The sequence below is a fragment of the Trachemys scripta genome, chromosome 23 (genome assembly GCF_013100865.1).
Source record: "Trachemys scripta elegans isolate TJP31775 chromosome 23, CAS_Tse_1.0, whole genome shotgun sequence".
Classification (NCBI taxonomy): domain Eukaryota; kingdom Metazoa; phylum Chordata; order Testudines; family Emydidae; genus Trachemys; species Trachemys scripta.
In genome coordinates this window covers 629,555-645,040 of record NC_048320.1, presented here as the reverse complement: position 1 = coordinate 645,040, position 15,486 = coordinate 629,555, and the positions used below count along the sequence as shown (strand labels likewise).

At 47.7% G+C, this 15,486-nt stretch overlaps 1 protein-coding gene across 1 annotated transcript; it reads right to left on the bottom strand.

Moving 5' to 3' along the window:
* Positions 1 to 646: 646 nt before the first annotated feature.
* CCDC103 (coiled-coil domain containing 103) lies at positions 647 to 13,294 on the bottom strand. Its single transcript, XM_034756201.1, has 3 exons — positions 12,986 to 13,294; positions 3,522 to 3,651; positions 647 to 1,868 (listed from the first exon to the last, which is right to left on the bottom strand). The coding sequence occupies exons 1-3, from the start codon at positions 13,126 to 13,128 to the stop codon at positions 1,368 to 1,370; spliced, it is 774 nt and encodes a 257-aa protein (XP_034612092.1). The 5' UTR covers positions 13,129 to 13,294; the 3' UTR covers positions 647 to 1,367.
* Positions 13,295 to 15,486: the final 2,192 nt, after the last annotated feature.

Sequence of the window (15,486 nt, the reverse complement as noted above, 5' to 3'; positions counted from 1 at the left end):
TAGGTAACCCATTCCAGCGCTTCACCATCCTCCTAGTGAAATAGTTTTTTCTAATTCCAACCTAGACCTCCCTCACTGCAACTTGAGACCATTGCTCCTTGTTCTGTCATCTGCCACCACTGAGAACAGCCGAGCTCCATCCTCTTCGGGACCTCCCTTCAGGTAGTTGAAGGCTGCTATCAAATCTCCCCTCACTCTTCTCTTCTGCAGACTAAACAAGCCCAGTTCCCTCAGCCTCTCCTCACAAGTCATGTGCTCCAGGCCCCTAATCGTTTTTGTTACCCTCCGCTGGACTCTCTTCAATTTGTCCACATCCTTTCTGTAGTGGGCGGCCCAAAACTGGACGCAATACTCCAGATGTGCCAAATAGAAGGGAATAATCACTTCCCTCAATCTGCTGACAATGCTCCTACTAACGCAGCCCACACCTAGATCCCCCACTGAGCTGCCCGCACCCAAATTGCCCCATACAGAACCCTCTCAATCAACACCTGGATCCCCCCACACTGAGCCCTTCCACATTTGGATGCTGGTGGGCTGAGCCTGCCGGCCCACACCTGGTGCACCTGGCACAGAGAGGCAGGGCCCTGGGGTGTTTCTGGGGCAGGCTCAGTTCTTGCACTGTGTCAGGGTTGGGTGCAGCATCACCACTGAGTCCATGTCCCGGGGGAGCTGCAGAGTGACCTCCCACCTCTGTGCAGCCAATCGCCTGTGCTCCCCAAGGCTACGCTGGATCCTCCACATTTATCTGACAAATAAAATTTGCAGAATTTTTAATTTTTGGTGCAGAATTTTTAATTTTTTGGCACAGCATGCCCTCAGGAGTACGACTGTGGAAATTAGCAATGTACATTCCATGTATTTATCCCAGATTCTGTTTAAGTAGGGGGTCAGATCAGTCTCAGATATGGCCGTACACATGAACCCATTCCTCATTTGGCTGTTACCTGTTTAACTATTATAATACAGCTGCTTATGTTTCTAAAATCCCCTGTTGACCAAGAACACGTAGCCAGATAAAAGAAAAGAGGGGAATTAATCTTCTCCCACTAATACTAGTGATTTTTCCCATCCCCAAACATTATATTCAATGCTGTACTACTCATTCACAGCACGTGTTGTCTCCTGTGTGATGGCCCCTCCCCCAATATAATCCTTTTGGTGACTAATATTTATTTGTATCAGGCCATTCTTCTAGACAGGTGAAGCAGGTACAAAGTAAAACTCAATCAACAACTTTCTGTAGAAAAGGGGCTCTCACTGTCCCTCCATCTTTGATGACAGAGCAGTACAGGAAGGGTCCCTCCTGGCCCTCAGCTCCTAGTAACCCTGGTGGAGTGTGAGCTGTAGGGTGAGCCTGTGCTCCTTCAGCTAACAAGGTAACATTTCACCAGCTCTTTAATTAGTTTGTCATCTGCCTCCTTTCGCTGGCCAGCCCCCCTCAGAGGGGTTTCTCTCTCAGCCTCATTCTCCTCTTCCTGCAAAGCAGCTGTACCTGCTTCGGCTGTGCCCTCAGGAAGGCCATCAGCACCACAATTCCTGCCCATGCTCTGTAGTTTCCCAAACAAGTCCCTGCAGCTATCCTTCTCCACCTGGCTCAGGAGAGCCACATTGAGTCCAAAGCGCTTGGTCCCAGAAAGGCTCTGTAATATCTGAAGGACGGCTTCTCTGTCTTCCCTACAGGCATGCTCGGCCAGCACCACAAGAAATTCACCCAGGAGGCCAAAGCCAACGTCAGCTTGAAAGATTCTGCCCAGGCCCTTGCCGCCGAGCTGAAACAGGAACTGGTATTTTTCCTGTCCACTTTTCAAGCATCTGCGCCAATATCTGTAAAAGTCTGCAGACGTTTCAGGGAGTCCATCCCATCCCTGGATGAAAAGATGATCAATAACAGTTTCATAAAGCAGGTGCAGAATTCCACCAGCTGGTGGGTGTTGGGAGCAGAATTCCCCCCTGGACAGGTCATTCCATAACTAGTAACTGAAAGGCTGTGCTATCACTGAGTTTAATTCGTAAAGTCAAAATGGCTTTGCCACTCAAGTTTATGGTTTTATGGTAAATATGAGTGAGTGGGTGAGGGTGTATGTTGTGCTGGTAGATTTTTTGTATTTGTGCACCAGGTGAATGAGAGGTATGTGCTGTGGTGAGAGGCTATGTGTGTTCGGGGTTAGTGTGTGTGCTGGTTGTGGTGTTGTGTCTGAAGTAGCTGTGCTGGGAATTTGTGTTGATTTGTATTTGTGGTGCAGGGAGATTTGTGTTGAACTCTGTCTGGGGGAGTGCTGAGAGATGTGTGTTGATTTGTGTGGGTAGCAAATGAGGGGTTGTATGCTGTGGTGAGTGTGGCGCTGTGTGTTTGGGGTTGTTGTGTGGATGCTGCTGGGAGATTTGTGTTGATTCGTCTGGGTATGTGTGTTATGGTGTGGAGTTTGCATAGATTTGTTGGGGGAGTTTATGTAAAGTTGTCTGGGTGACAATTCAACCTTTGAAGAACTGTGGCAACTGGTCCAAGTAATTCACCATCTGTGCAGTCTCCCTTATATCACTGACTCATTACAACCAATGAAACTGTTGTATGCAAACTACATGTAGCGTAAGGGTACTGATTGGTTGAGTTATCTCTGATATCACAATGGCTAGAACTCTTGGCATGGCATAGACAGATGCATGCCTTGCTGTCACATGGGTGTAATTCATAACATCAGAATGGCAGAGGACTGAAAAACTGGACAGTAACAGATCTGCAATCCCAGTGATGACTGAACAAGCTGATATTCTAAACAAAACGAGCTTTCAACCACGCTTGTGGCTGTTTCCATCATTTCACACAGACTCAGAGACATTCTACGCTTCAGAGTGACACCCAGAGTGAATCCTGGAATATTATTATATAGATTGTTCCCTAGGGGGTGCTTTGCACTTTCCTCTGATGCAGCTGGTCCTGGCCATTGTCAGAGACAAGAGGTAGGACTAGATGGACATTTGGTCTGATCTACTGTGGTGATTCTGGAGATTTCTTTTACTGCTTGTCTACACATTGTGCTAAAGCAGGGGTTCTCAAACTGGGGGTCAGGACCCCTCAGGGGGTCGTGAGGTCATTACATGGGGGGGTCGCGAGCTGTCAACCTCCACCCCAAACCGCGCTTGCCTCCAGCATTTATAATGGTGTTAAATATATTAAAAAGGGTGTTTAATTTATTGGGGGGGGTCGCACTCAGAGGCTTGTTATGTGAAAGGGGTCGCCAGTAAAAAAGTTTGAGACCCACTATGCTAAAGCTATTGTGCTTTAAAATTCACCCCCGCTCTTAATCCGAATTAACTTTTAAGTGTAGACAAGCCCTCAGCTCAATCCACTTTGGAAGTAGATTAAACTAAAGTGGAACAAGGCACTCTTATTCTGGAAAACGTGTCCACACATGGAGTTATTCTGGAATAGCTATTGCATTTTAAATTCACACCCTACATTAATTTGAATTAACTTTTGTGTGTAGACAAACCCCTACTGATGGAGTTTTCCTCCTCACCTGGGCTAGCTCCATCTCTCTGTCCTGCTTGCCATTAGCTTGGGTAGCATAGGAATTCCACAGGATTTTCTTTTTTCCCATTTTGTCCTTTTTCTCTAGAGGTTTCAGGTGTGATGCCAGCACAATATCCCTGCAGGAAATATAAAGGGAGTGGTAAACCCAGCAAGAGCAAATGCTCGCTTGAAATTAGCGCCATTTCCAGTTTGATTCCTCTCTGTGAGACTGGCACAGTCACTGAGTTTGTGATGCAAAGTTCTACCATGTAAAAGATGTGGGTTCAAATCAAGATCACAAAATCTCTTGTGGCCAGATCACATGTTCCCAGTTACTGCTCACTACTACACTGACTAACATGCAAGAGACCTGATTCCACTTCTCAAGTCTGATCTCTCATCCCAGAATGAAAAGGGGCTAAGGACACTGTGACAGAGAGTCTGGACCTCTGTCCCTAACTGAAAGTTCCTAATGAGAGAGAGAGAAAGCATGTGTGTGTCAGAGACCTGCAGACTGGTCTGTGAAATACAGTTTCCAAGTGGTAGTTAAGCCATTGGAAAGGAAGCTATTATTCATCCTTACGGATCTTTGTATCCTCACTGGACTCTCTCTAAGGTCTGGTCTACAGTAGAGTTAGGTCGATGCAAGGCAGCTTACATCAACCTAACTATGGAAGTGTCTACACTTAAATTTTACTCCCTATGTAACTGCCCAGGTCCGCTGACTTAATAACTCCACCTCTACGAGTGGCGTAGAGTCAAGGTCGATGTAGTTAGGTCAATGCAGTGTCAGTGTAGACACTGCATTGCTTACATCGACTGTTACTGGCTGTGAAACGCTGTCTCACAATGCCCCACGCTGACAGTACAATCGATACAAGAGCTCCTGGTGAGAATGCGCACTGCCAACACAAGAAGCAAAGTGTAGACAGGCACAAGCGATGTAATTACTGTGGCAGCTGTATGCTGACATGTTAATTTTGTAGTGCAGACATGGCTTTAGAGAAAGCTGCAAGCTTGAGCCCTTATTGCATGTATAGGGCCTTGTCGACACGCCACAGTTTTGTCAACAAAAGTCAGCTTTGGTCGACAAAACAGTGGAGGTGCACACACTGCAATGTTCCTCCTGCTGATAGAACTCCCCTGCTACGCTGACATAAGAAAAACACCTCGACAAGAGGCACAGGGCTTTTTGCAACATGGTTAGCGTGACACAGCGTCAGTGTAGATCCTGTGCTTTCTTGCGTTGTCCTAATTGGCCTCCAGGAGGTGGCCCACAATGCCCACCGTGACTACTCTGATCAGCAGTTTGAACTCCGCTGCCCTGAAGGTACACAGGTATGCACCTCTCTCACGTTTAAAGGCCTGGGAATTTTAAAAATTTCTCTTCCTATCTGCACGGCGTGGACAGTTCACACAGCATCTTCCCAGCTGACCGTGCCGGCTTTGCACAGTAGACGTGCTCCCGCGTGGAGTACATCAGAGCTGTTGGATCTGCTGGGTCTGTGAGTAGAGGAGGCTCTGCAGTCGCAGCTTTGCTCCAGCCGTAGGAACTTTGATATCTAGTACAATTAACGCTCAGAAAGCAAGCACTACAGGGGTCATTCAAGGCAGCAAGTAAACATTGCCTGGCTGAATGCATCACTTAAAGACACATTACTGGGAATAATTGTCAAAAGGTTCCTTCAAAGCCACCCTAATTTGAATACTCCCCCTGCTGTGCCCCTCTTATTACCCTAGTATCTGGCTGCTCAAATCAGCAGCCAGCCGATCTACCTCAGTGCTCCACCCCTGTGGAAACTTTTCCCCCTTCGCTTTGCAAATGTTATGCAGAGCAAAACAGGCTGCAATAACTATCGGAATATTTTCCTCACTGAGGTCCAACCTGACAAAAAGGCAGCACCAGCAAACTTTTAATCAGCCAAAGGCACATTCAGTGATCATTCGGCACCTGCTGAACTTATTGTTGAAGCACTCCTTGCTGCTGTCTAGGTTCCCAGTGTAAGACTTCATGAACCATGGGAGCAAGGGCCAGGCGGGGTGTTCCAAGATCCCTATGGGCATTTCCACATCCCCTGTAGTGGGGTGGTCCCCCACTCCTACCTGGAAGGGCTTAAAACAGCCCTGGCAGAGGGCTGCAGCTCTAAAAGCTGGGCTGATTGGGGAAGCAGCCACAGCTAGGCCACGCCCCAATCAGGCCACAGCTGGCCTGTATAAAAAGGCTGGGAGCCAGGAGCTCAACAGTCTCTCTCTGTGTTCAGAGAGAGAAGGACCTGGCTGCAGGGAGCTTGAGACAGGGTACCTGAGTGGAGCAGGGCTGGGGAAAGGCAGAGGAGCTGGGGAGCTCCAGCCTGGAAAGCCCCAGGCTGCGGCCTAGCATAAGGCCAACAGGTACTGGGGGTTGCAGTGGGCAGCCCAGGGGTAGGCCAAGGTCCAACCCTCCTTGCCAGTGATGAGTAGGCTGATACTGCAGTCTGCCCCAGGTGTGGGGCTAGATGATGACTGGCAGTAGCCTGATACTGAGGCGAGGTGGGGATAGTGGGTGGGGGTTCCCCAGGGAGGGGTAACCCTAAGACTGTGGGGTTACTGCCAGGGGGCAACACCCCAGGTACAAGGGCACTGGGGTCCAGGGAGGGACATGGGGTCCAGAGGACAGGCGGATCACTGGCCTGCAGAGGGCACTCTGGGCTGGAAATCGAGCTGATTCCCAGAAGAGACCAGCAGGAGGCGCCGCTGGGTGAATCCGCACTTCTACACCCCCAATTGAATCTTCTGGTCTGGAAAGTCCCAACATGCAGCTTTCTATACAGTTCAGTGTTCCTAAAGATGCACGCATCATGCCCCTTCCCTAACCACCCCGCATTGATGTCAGTGAAACAGCCCTGGTGATCCACCAGCACCTGCAAGACCATGGAGAAGTAGCCCTTCTGGTTCACGTACTCTGTCACAAGATGGTCTGGGGCCAAAATTGGGATATACATTCCATCTATTACTCCACCGCAGTTAGGGAATCCCATTGCCTCAAAGTCATCAAGTATTTCCTGCACATTACTGAGAGCCATAGTCCTTTGTAGCAGAAGGTGATTAATGGCCCTGCATACTTGCATCACCACAACCTCCACGGTAGACTTTCCAACTCCAAACTGATTCACGACTGGCCGGTAGCAGTCTGGAGTTGCCAGCTTCCACACAGCAATCGCCACTCACTTTTCCACAGTGAAAGCAGCTCTCATTCTGGAGTCCTTGCGCCCGCCGGAGTGCTGGGGCAAGCTCTGCACACAGTTCCAGGAAGGTGGATTTGTGCATCTGAAAGTTCTGCAGACACTGCTTATCATCCCAGACCTACATAACGATGCGATCCCACCACTCACTGCTTGTTTCCCGAGCCCAGTACCGAAGGTCCATGTGCAGCTGCTCCATGAATGCCAGCAGCAACCTTGAATTATTTCTTTCCATGGCACGCAGCAGGGCAGGCACCCCCAATTCACATTCTGATTCACACCTCATGAAATACTGCAGGACCAGCAGCATTGTGTTCATAACACATCACCAGACTGGTGAGCAGTTCAGAATCCATGCTTTCAGGCAGTGATGAGCTTCCAAAATCTTAAGAACCGGTTCCCTACCGGGTCCACTCGCTCTGGGTTTTCGGTGGCAGGTCCTTCACCGGGAGCAAGTGAAGGACCTGCCGCCGAAGTGCCGCGGAAGAGAGAAAGAGCTCTGTGTAAGCTTGAAAGCTTGTCTCTCTCACCAACAGAAGTTAGTCCAATAAAAGATATTACCTCACCCACTTTGTATCTGAAAACTTTTATCTACCCAAGAAATGGCAAGAATGTTCTGGCTCTTAAGTGTGAACATTAATTAACAATGGTGATCTGAAGACAGTAACCACCTCAGCAGTATTCAGCAAGGGCTCCATTTGCTAGTTGACGGAGGGACACTGAGGGCAAGTCTACATTACAAAATTAAGCTTAAGTTATGTCGACATACAGCTGCCATAGTAATTAAATCACTTTTGCATGTCCATGCTCCTTGTGTTGGTGGTGTGTATCATCACTGGCAGCGCTCGCATCGATGCAGAGAGCAGTGCACCTTGGGTAGCTATCCCACTGTGCAATTCACCACTCACAGGGTGTTTTGGGAAGGGTTTGCAATGCCTCATGGGGGCAAACAAATCACACAGGGGTGACTGGGATTGGGAATATGGTTTCAACATCCCATGATGCAGTTTTCTCCATCCCATAATTTTATCTGCATCACATAATGTTTCACGCTGCTTTTTAAAAGCTCCGCAAACCTGCGCGTCCACCATCTATCTGTGTGAGAAACATGGATCCTGCACTGCTTTGCACTATTGTAATGCGTGTTGCGAGCATGGTGCGCCTGATCCTGCAATATTTGCAGAGCCGCCAGAGTAGCCACAGGGAACATGATGATTTGTTGGAGGCCAGATTGCTGTGGGACATAGAAAGAAACAATTCAAGGTTGTTGTTGGCATTCATGAAGTAGCTGCAGACAATGGAGCGCTAGTTCTGGGCCTGAGAAACGAGCAATGGCTGGTGGGATCACATCGTTATGCAGGTATGGGATGACGGGTGGCTGCAGAACTTTTGGATGCGCAAGGCCACATTCCTGGATGTGTGTGTGGAGCTTGCACCAACCCTCCAGTGCAGTGACACCAGAAGGAGAGCTGCACTGATAGTGGAGAAGCAAGTGGCGATCGCTGTGCAGAAGCTTGCCACGACAGACTGCTATGATCAGTCAAGAATCAATTGGGAGTTGGGAAATCCACGGTGGAGGTTGCTGTGAAGCAAGTGAACAGGGCCATCAATTGCACCCTGCTACGAAGGACTGGAACTCTGGGCAATGCCCAGGACATAGTGGATGGTTTTGCAACAATGGGGTTCCTGGACTGCAGTGGGGCAATAGAGGGCATGCATATCCCTATTTTGGCACCAGACCAGCTTGCCACAGAATACATCAACAGAAAAGGCTACTTTTCTATTGTATTGCAAGTGCTGACCGATCACTGGAATTGTTTAACCAACATCAACGTCAGATGGTCAGGGAAGGTGCATAATGTGTGAATCTTTAAGAAGACAGGCCTGTTGAGAAAGCTGCAAGCAAGGACTTTCTTGCCAGACCAGAAGATTACCATTGGGGAACTTGAAATGCCAATAGTGATCCTGGGAGATCCTGCCTGCCCCTTATTCCCGTGGCTTGTGAAGCCATACACTGGTCACCTCAACAGCAGCACTGAGTGCTTTAACTACAAACTCAGCAGGTGCAGAATGACAGTTGAATGTGCCTTTGGCTGATTGAAAAGCCGCTGGCGCTGTCTACTCACAAGATTAGACCTCAGTGAAAAAAAATATCCCAATGGTATAGCTGCCTACTGTTTCATAATATCTGTGAAGCAAAGGGGGGAAAGTTCTGCTGGGGTGGAGGATGGAGGTAGAATGGCTGTCTGCTGATTTTGAACAGCCAGATACCAGGGCTATTAAAAGAGCTTCACGGGGAGCTATACAGCTCAGGGAGGCTTTGAAAGACCATTATAATAGTGAACCACAGTGATGTGTGTTGCTGTAGTGTACTCTGCCTGGCATTGTTTTTTTGCACCCTGATATGAATCTTGTAATGAGTGCTGTGTGTGTAGTAATAAAACATTGCAAATGCACCTATTGCTATTATCTGTGAATGATGTCAGCCCCAGTCAGCATATGTGGTGAACTAATAAAGATGACTTAAGTTTCCATAAATAGACTTTTATTTCGAACTCATGCAAACAGACATTTATAAGTGAATGAAACTTTATAAATACAGGGAAAAGAACTTTTGAAGGAGAAAGAACAGTCATTTCCATTTCACAAAAACATACACCAACCGTGTCGCTCACAGGTCAGTGTATGTGCAGCTGTGATTGCCTATATTCTCCCCTTGGGTGGAGTGGTGGGGTAGTGTAGCAGCCCCAGACGCCATGTGGAATGCAGGGGTGGTGATTAGGGAGGTCCCGGAATGCAGTTCTCGATGGGCTGCAGAAGGAGGTGAGCATGGGATTGTTGAATCTGAAGGTCAACAGGAGTCTCCGGCATGTCTATGTGCCGCTTGAGAAGCAGTAGCATCTCCTGCTGCACATCTCACTTCTTTTCCTGTGCTTTTCTCCTCTCCGCTCTATCCCTGTCCATTGTGTCTGCAAGGGCGATCCTCCAAGCCCTGTGCTCGGTATCCAAAATACTAGAGGCTTTCAGGATCTCTTGGAACATGTCATCCCACGTCATCTTCCTTCTCCTCCTTATCTAGATGAGCTGCTCCACTGGTGTGGACGAAAACATCCTCAAGGCCACATTTCCAGCTGCAAAAAATACAATGCATAGAGGTACTATTGTGAGTGTATTCACAAGATAAATGGAAACTTGGTATACTGAATTCACTCCCCTTGATTCACACAAGTTACAAGCACTACATTCTCACTTCTCCTTGGGATTCAGAGAGCACAACAGCAGTCCCATCCCTGGTGAGTATGGGGGCAAATTGGGACAATAAGGAGGGGGATAGCTCACAAGCATGAATATATGTGGCTAGGGTAACTGAACTGAATACTGGCACCATTTTCCACAGGTGGTGGTTATTTTAGCTGATATCTCACTCCTGAGGGTAATGGAGGTTGAAAGGGAACAGGTCCTGTACGCATCTGGCTGCAGACCGGGTCCACATGCTGTGAGTCTGTACGCTGCAATGGTGGCTGGTGAAGTAACTGCTGAGCGGTGTGGGAAAGTGTCCTACCGTGGCGGAAGAAATAGGGCAGCCCTCCTCAGAAACCTTGGACAGAGGATTGCAGACTACCTCAAGGAACGTTTCCTCGAGATCTCCATGAAGGATTCACGGAACATCCCAGTGCACATAAACGAACTGTTCTGCAGGGCCCCCTCTGCTTAACTGTAGAGGGGAATGAGAAGCAGACAGCAACTCTACCTCTATTGGTTATTTCACTACCTCTTCTAGCATGATTAAAAAAGAATAAATGAACAGATGTGTCCCTGTAATATCAAAGCAAACTGCATACTTACCAGAGGTTCCTTCCCCTGCATCGTGCTGGTCTGTAGGGACTGGCTCGACTGCTCTGGAGTCAAAAAGAGGTCCTGGCTCGCTGAGGACTGGATCCCCCGATCATCTGTCCCCCATTCTCCTCCTCCTCCTCCTCTTCCTCATCCATCGCCACCTCCTCACTGTTCACTCCGGGGGCCAGTAACTCTGACTCCTCTGAAGTATCCATACGGGTGGGGGTTTCCGTCGAGAATGCCATGCAGCTCTCTGTAAGAGTGGCATGTCTGTGGCTCTGCACCAGTGACTATTAGCCTGCCTTGCTTTCTGGTAGGCCTGCTGCACCCCCTTGGCTTTCATGTGGCACTGCTGAGGGTCCCTCTTTTAGCCCTTCTCCACCAAGCCTTGAGTGATCTGCTCATAGATATTAATGTTTTCATGGCTGGATTGGAGCTATGCCTGCACAGCCTCTTCTCCCCTCAGACCTGGGAGATCCACCACCTCCTACGTACGCCAGGCAGGAGCGCATCTGCAGCATAGTCAGCTGGGCAGTTGCTAGGTGAGCTCTCCATGCTGAACCAACAGGAAATGGAATTTCAAACATTTGCAGGGAGTTAGAGGGGAGGGGCGTATACCTGTGTTCCTGGCCACCGGGCAGTGGAGTTCAAAATGGTGACCAAGAGCAGTCATGGTGGGGCATTGTGGGACATCTCTTGGAGACCATTAAAGTCGACATAAGTAATGCAGTATCTACACTGACACTGTGTCCACCTAAGTACGTTGACCTAATGCTGGACCTCTTGCAGAGGTGGAGTTATTAAGTCGGTGTAGTGAGCCATCTACATCAGGGGAGCAACATTTTAGTGTAGCTGCCTTACGTCGACTTAACTCTGTAGCGTAGACCAGGCCTGATTCTCACTTGAAAACAGGGACTTCAACAGTGGTGCTGGAATCAGAGTACAGGGCAACGGCTGACTGCTAGAGGAAGCTTTGGACAGTAGCACAGCAGAGACTGAGAATTGGATGTGATGTGAACTTGTGGAAGTGATTCTGAGAAAGATTAAAAAGAGAAAAACTACAATGTAGCTGGATACAGATGGATGAACAAATGGAAATGTACAAACACTTCTGGGGTCTAACGTGGCATATGTTTAACAGCATGGGAACTGTGGGATAGCATTGGCAGGCTATCTGATCATGACACAGCAACACGTACTTTAGCTACATCCTCACTCTAAAGTGGGTGGGCAGAGACATGCACTACAGTGGGCCACAAGCTTGTACCTACGCCCCCAGACAAGCTAGCACACGCATGTTCTGAGGACATACAGGCACGTGTCTGGGGGTTTATATGTGGATGGAGAGGGTGTTCTAGATTTGATTCTGACAAATAGGGAGAAACTGGGTGAGAATTTGAAGGTGGAAGGCAGTTTGGATGAAAGTGATCATGAAATGATATGAGGTCATGATTCTAATGAATTGTAGGAGGGAAATATTCCAAATATCCTGTTGGAAGCAAGTTTAAAAGAGTTCAGGATTGCTGGCAGCTTTTAAGAGGCATCATTAAAGACAAAAGAGCAAACTATCCCAATGCATAGGAAAGACAGGAAGTATGGCAAGAGACCACCCTGGCTTAACCTGGAGATCTCCGTCCTGAAAGTCAAAAAAGAATCACAGAAAAAGTGGAAACTAGGTCAAATTATGAAGGCGCACATAGGGACAAACCTGTAGGGACAAAATTAGAAAGGCCAAGGCACAAAACAAGATTAAACTAGCTAGGGACATAGAGGGTATTAAGAAAATGTTTTACAAATACATTAGAAACAAGAGGAAGACCAGTGACTGGGTAGGCCCATTACTCAATGAAGAGGAACAGACAATAACAGAAAAGGCAGCAACAGCCAAAGTTTTAAATGCCTTTTTTGCTTCAGTTTTTGCTACAAAGGTTAGCAGTGACCGTGCAACTAACATAGTGAACATCAGTGTAAATGAGGTAGGGTCTGAGGCTAAAATAGGGAAAGAACAAGTTAAGAATGACTTAGGCTATGTCTACACTACGCAGCTTTTAGAGACATGGCTGTGCCGCTGTAGCCATGCTGCTAAAAGGCGCGCAGTGTAGCCGCTGTTTGTCTGCAGGAGAAAGCTCTCCTGCCGACAAAAAACTTCCACCCCCAACTAGCGACATCAGCGTTGTCAGTAGGAGAGTGCTCCTGCCAACAAAGTGCTGTTCACACCGGCAAAACTTGTCATCGGCAAAACTTTTTGTCCCCTCAGCACAGGGGACCACTGTACTAGATGACCTATCAAGGTACCGTCCAGTCCTACATTTCTCTGAATCACAAATATGAAACTTTCATCCTGATGAAAGAAACATTCCATTGTTATATTCCCAATTCTGTGACTCGCCATAGAAAACAAAATCCTGCAAACCTGAATTCTTCATAGGATGCCACCTTCTGATGAATGGCCCGGAACTTGGCATCGTTTTCTCTTTGATACTTTTCATCAGCAGCAACAGCAGCCTGCAGTTCTCTCTCTAAAGCACAAAAATCTATTGCTCCAGTTTCCTCCATTTCAAAAACCTAAGAGCAACACATATAACCATGAGAGTGACTTTAGGTGCATAAGCATCATACAAGAAAATACTCCTCACTCTCCCATCCATCCATTTCATCACTAGAGTTCTTGCTAGACTCACTATAAGTAACTAATAATACAGGGTGTGTCATGCGTTAATGATCCCACCTTAGCCAGGCAAACTCCTGTCTTAAATAATCACTTCAAAGTATGCCATAGGTGCTGGAACTAAGGGTGTGGGAGGTGCTGCAGCACCCCCTGACTTGAAGTGGTTTCCATTATATACAGGGTTTACAGTTTGGATCAGTGGGTCTCAGCACCCCCACTATATAAATTGTTCCAGCACCCCTGAAGCATACCCACATTTTCCAGTGCAATTTTATTACACAAATGTTTTTACTCTGGACTCCCAGTTAGTCACTGAAAACAGGGGTAATTGTATATCACTTTATCATCAGACCCCCTAAACATTAACTTAAGGCTGCCAGGATATAAACTTTGCTAAAATTACAGACTATGTTACAGTTAATGAATCCTAAGGGTTAAAAAAAATGTCAAGGGTCACGTTGCCAGAGAGTATAAACAATTTACAGTTCACACATACTCTTAACAATATTCAGGGTCAGACACAGACACTGAAAATAAAAACCACTATTGCCAGTCAGGCACGCGTCCTCATGCTGAGTAGCATGTTACCCTGCAAATCTTCCCATTTATTTCAATGGCAATACTCATGGAGTAAGGTACTTTTCAAAGTGCACCAGGGTGTGGCACCCTGTGTTTTATTTTCAAAGTGCTGAAGAAAAGCTCTGGGTGGCTCAAAAGCTTGTCTCTTTCACCAACGGAAGCTAGAGAGACAAGGTGGGTGAGGTAACATCTTTTATTGGACCAGCTTCTGTTGCTGAGAGACAAGCTTTCAAGCGGCGAACAGCAGAGGCTAACAGAGGGAGTTTGCCTGGGAGCTGTCCGAGAGGAGGTACGCTAAGAGCTGCATTAGGGGGGCTGTGTTGGTGAGTATCTGTTGCTGGGACAGTTTGTCAGTTTGACCGTGTGCTTGATTGCTTGCTTGTTTGTTTGAAAGTGTGAATTGGGAGTGCTTTGTTCCAGGTGGGCCTTGAGTGGGCCTGACTGGTATATAAGGGCAGTCAGCAGCGAACCAGCTGAGCGGCGAACAGCAGAAGCTAACAGAGGGAGTTTGCCTGGGAATTCGCCTGGGGAAAGCTCACTGAGGCTTTCATCTGCAGGTTTCTCTGAGTAGTTACTGCAACAGCTGAGGAAGCTCTTAAGAGGACGGTGATATGGAAGGTAAGCGATCAGCCGTTGTAACCTGCACAGGTTGTGCCATGTTTGTCTTTCTTCCACAGGACAGAAGCGACTTTGTCTGTACAAAGTGCAAGCTGGTCTCCATATTGGAAGAGAAGGTTCGAGGGCTGGAGAAACGAGTATCGACTCTGCATTGCATAAGGGAAAATGAAGATTTCCTGGACAGACGTCAGGAGATGCTTCTACGGAGAGCTGGCTGTATTTTAAAGAGTCCTTATTGCGGTTGCAGGAACAAACCATCCCGATGTGTAGAAAGAATAGTAAATATGGCAGGCGACCAGCTTGGCTTAACAGTGAAATACTTACTGACCTTAAACGCAAAAAATAAGCTTACAAGAAGTGGAAGATTGGACAAATGACCAGGGAGGAGTATAAAAATATCGCTCAGGCATGCAAGAGTGAAATCAGGAAAGCCAAATCGCACTTGGAGTTGCAGCTAGCAAGAGATGTTAAGAGTAACTCCCAAGCTATCTTCAGGTATGTTAGCAACAAGAAGAAAGTCAAGGAAAGTGTGGGCCCCTTACTGAATGAGGGAGGCAACCTAGTGACAGAGGATGTGGAAAAAGCTAATGTACTCAATGCTTTTTTTGCCTCTGTCTTCACAAACAAGGTCAGCTCCCAGACTGCTGGATTGGGCAGCACAGTATGGGAGGAGGTGACCAGCCCTCCGTGGAGAAAGAAGTGGTTCGGGACTATTTAGAAAATTTGGACGAGCACAAGTCCATGGGGCCGGATGCGCTGCATCCGAGGGTGCTAAAGGAGTTGGCGGATGTGATTGCGGAGCCATTGGCCATCATCTTTGAAAACTCATGGCGATCGGGGGAGGTCCCGGATGACTGGAAAAAGGCTAATGTAGTGCCCATCTTTAAAAAAGGGAAGAAGGAGGATCCGAGGAACTACAGGCCAGTCAGTCTCACCTCAGTCCCTGGAAAAATCATGGAGCAGGTCCTCAAGGAATCAATTATGAAACACTTAGAGGAGAGGAAAGTGATCAGGAACAGTCAGCATGGATTCACTAAGGGGCAGTCGTG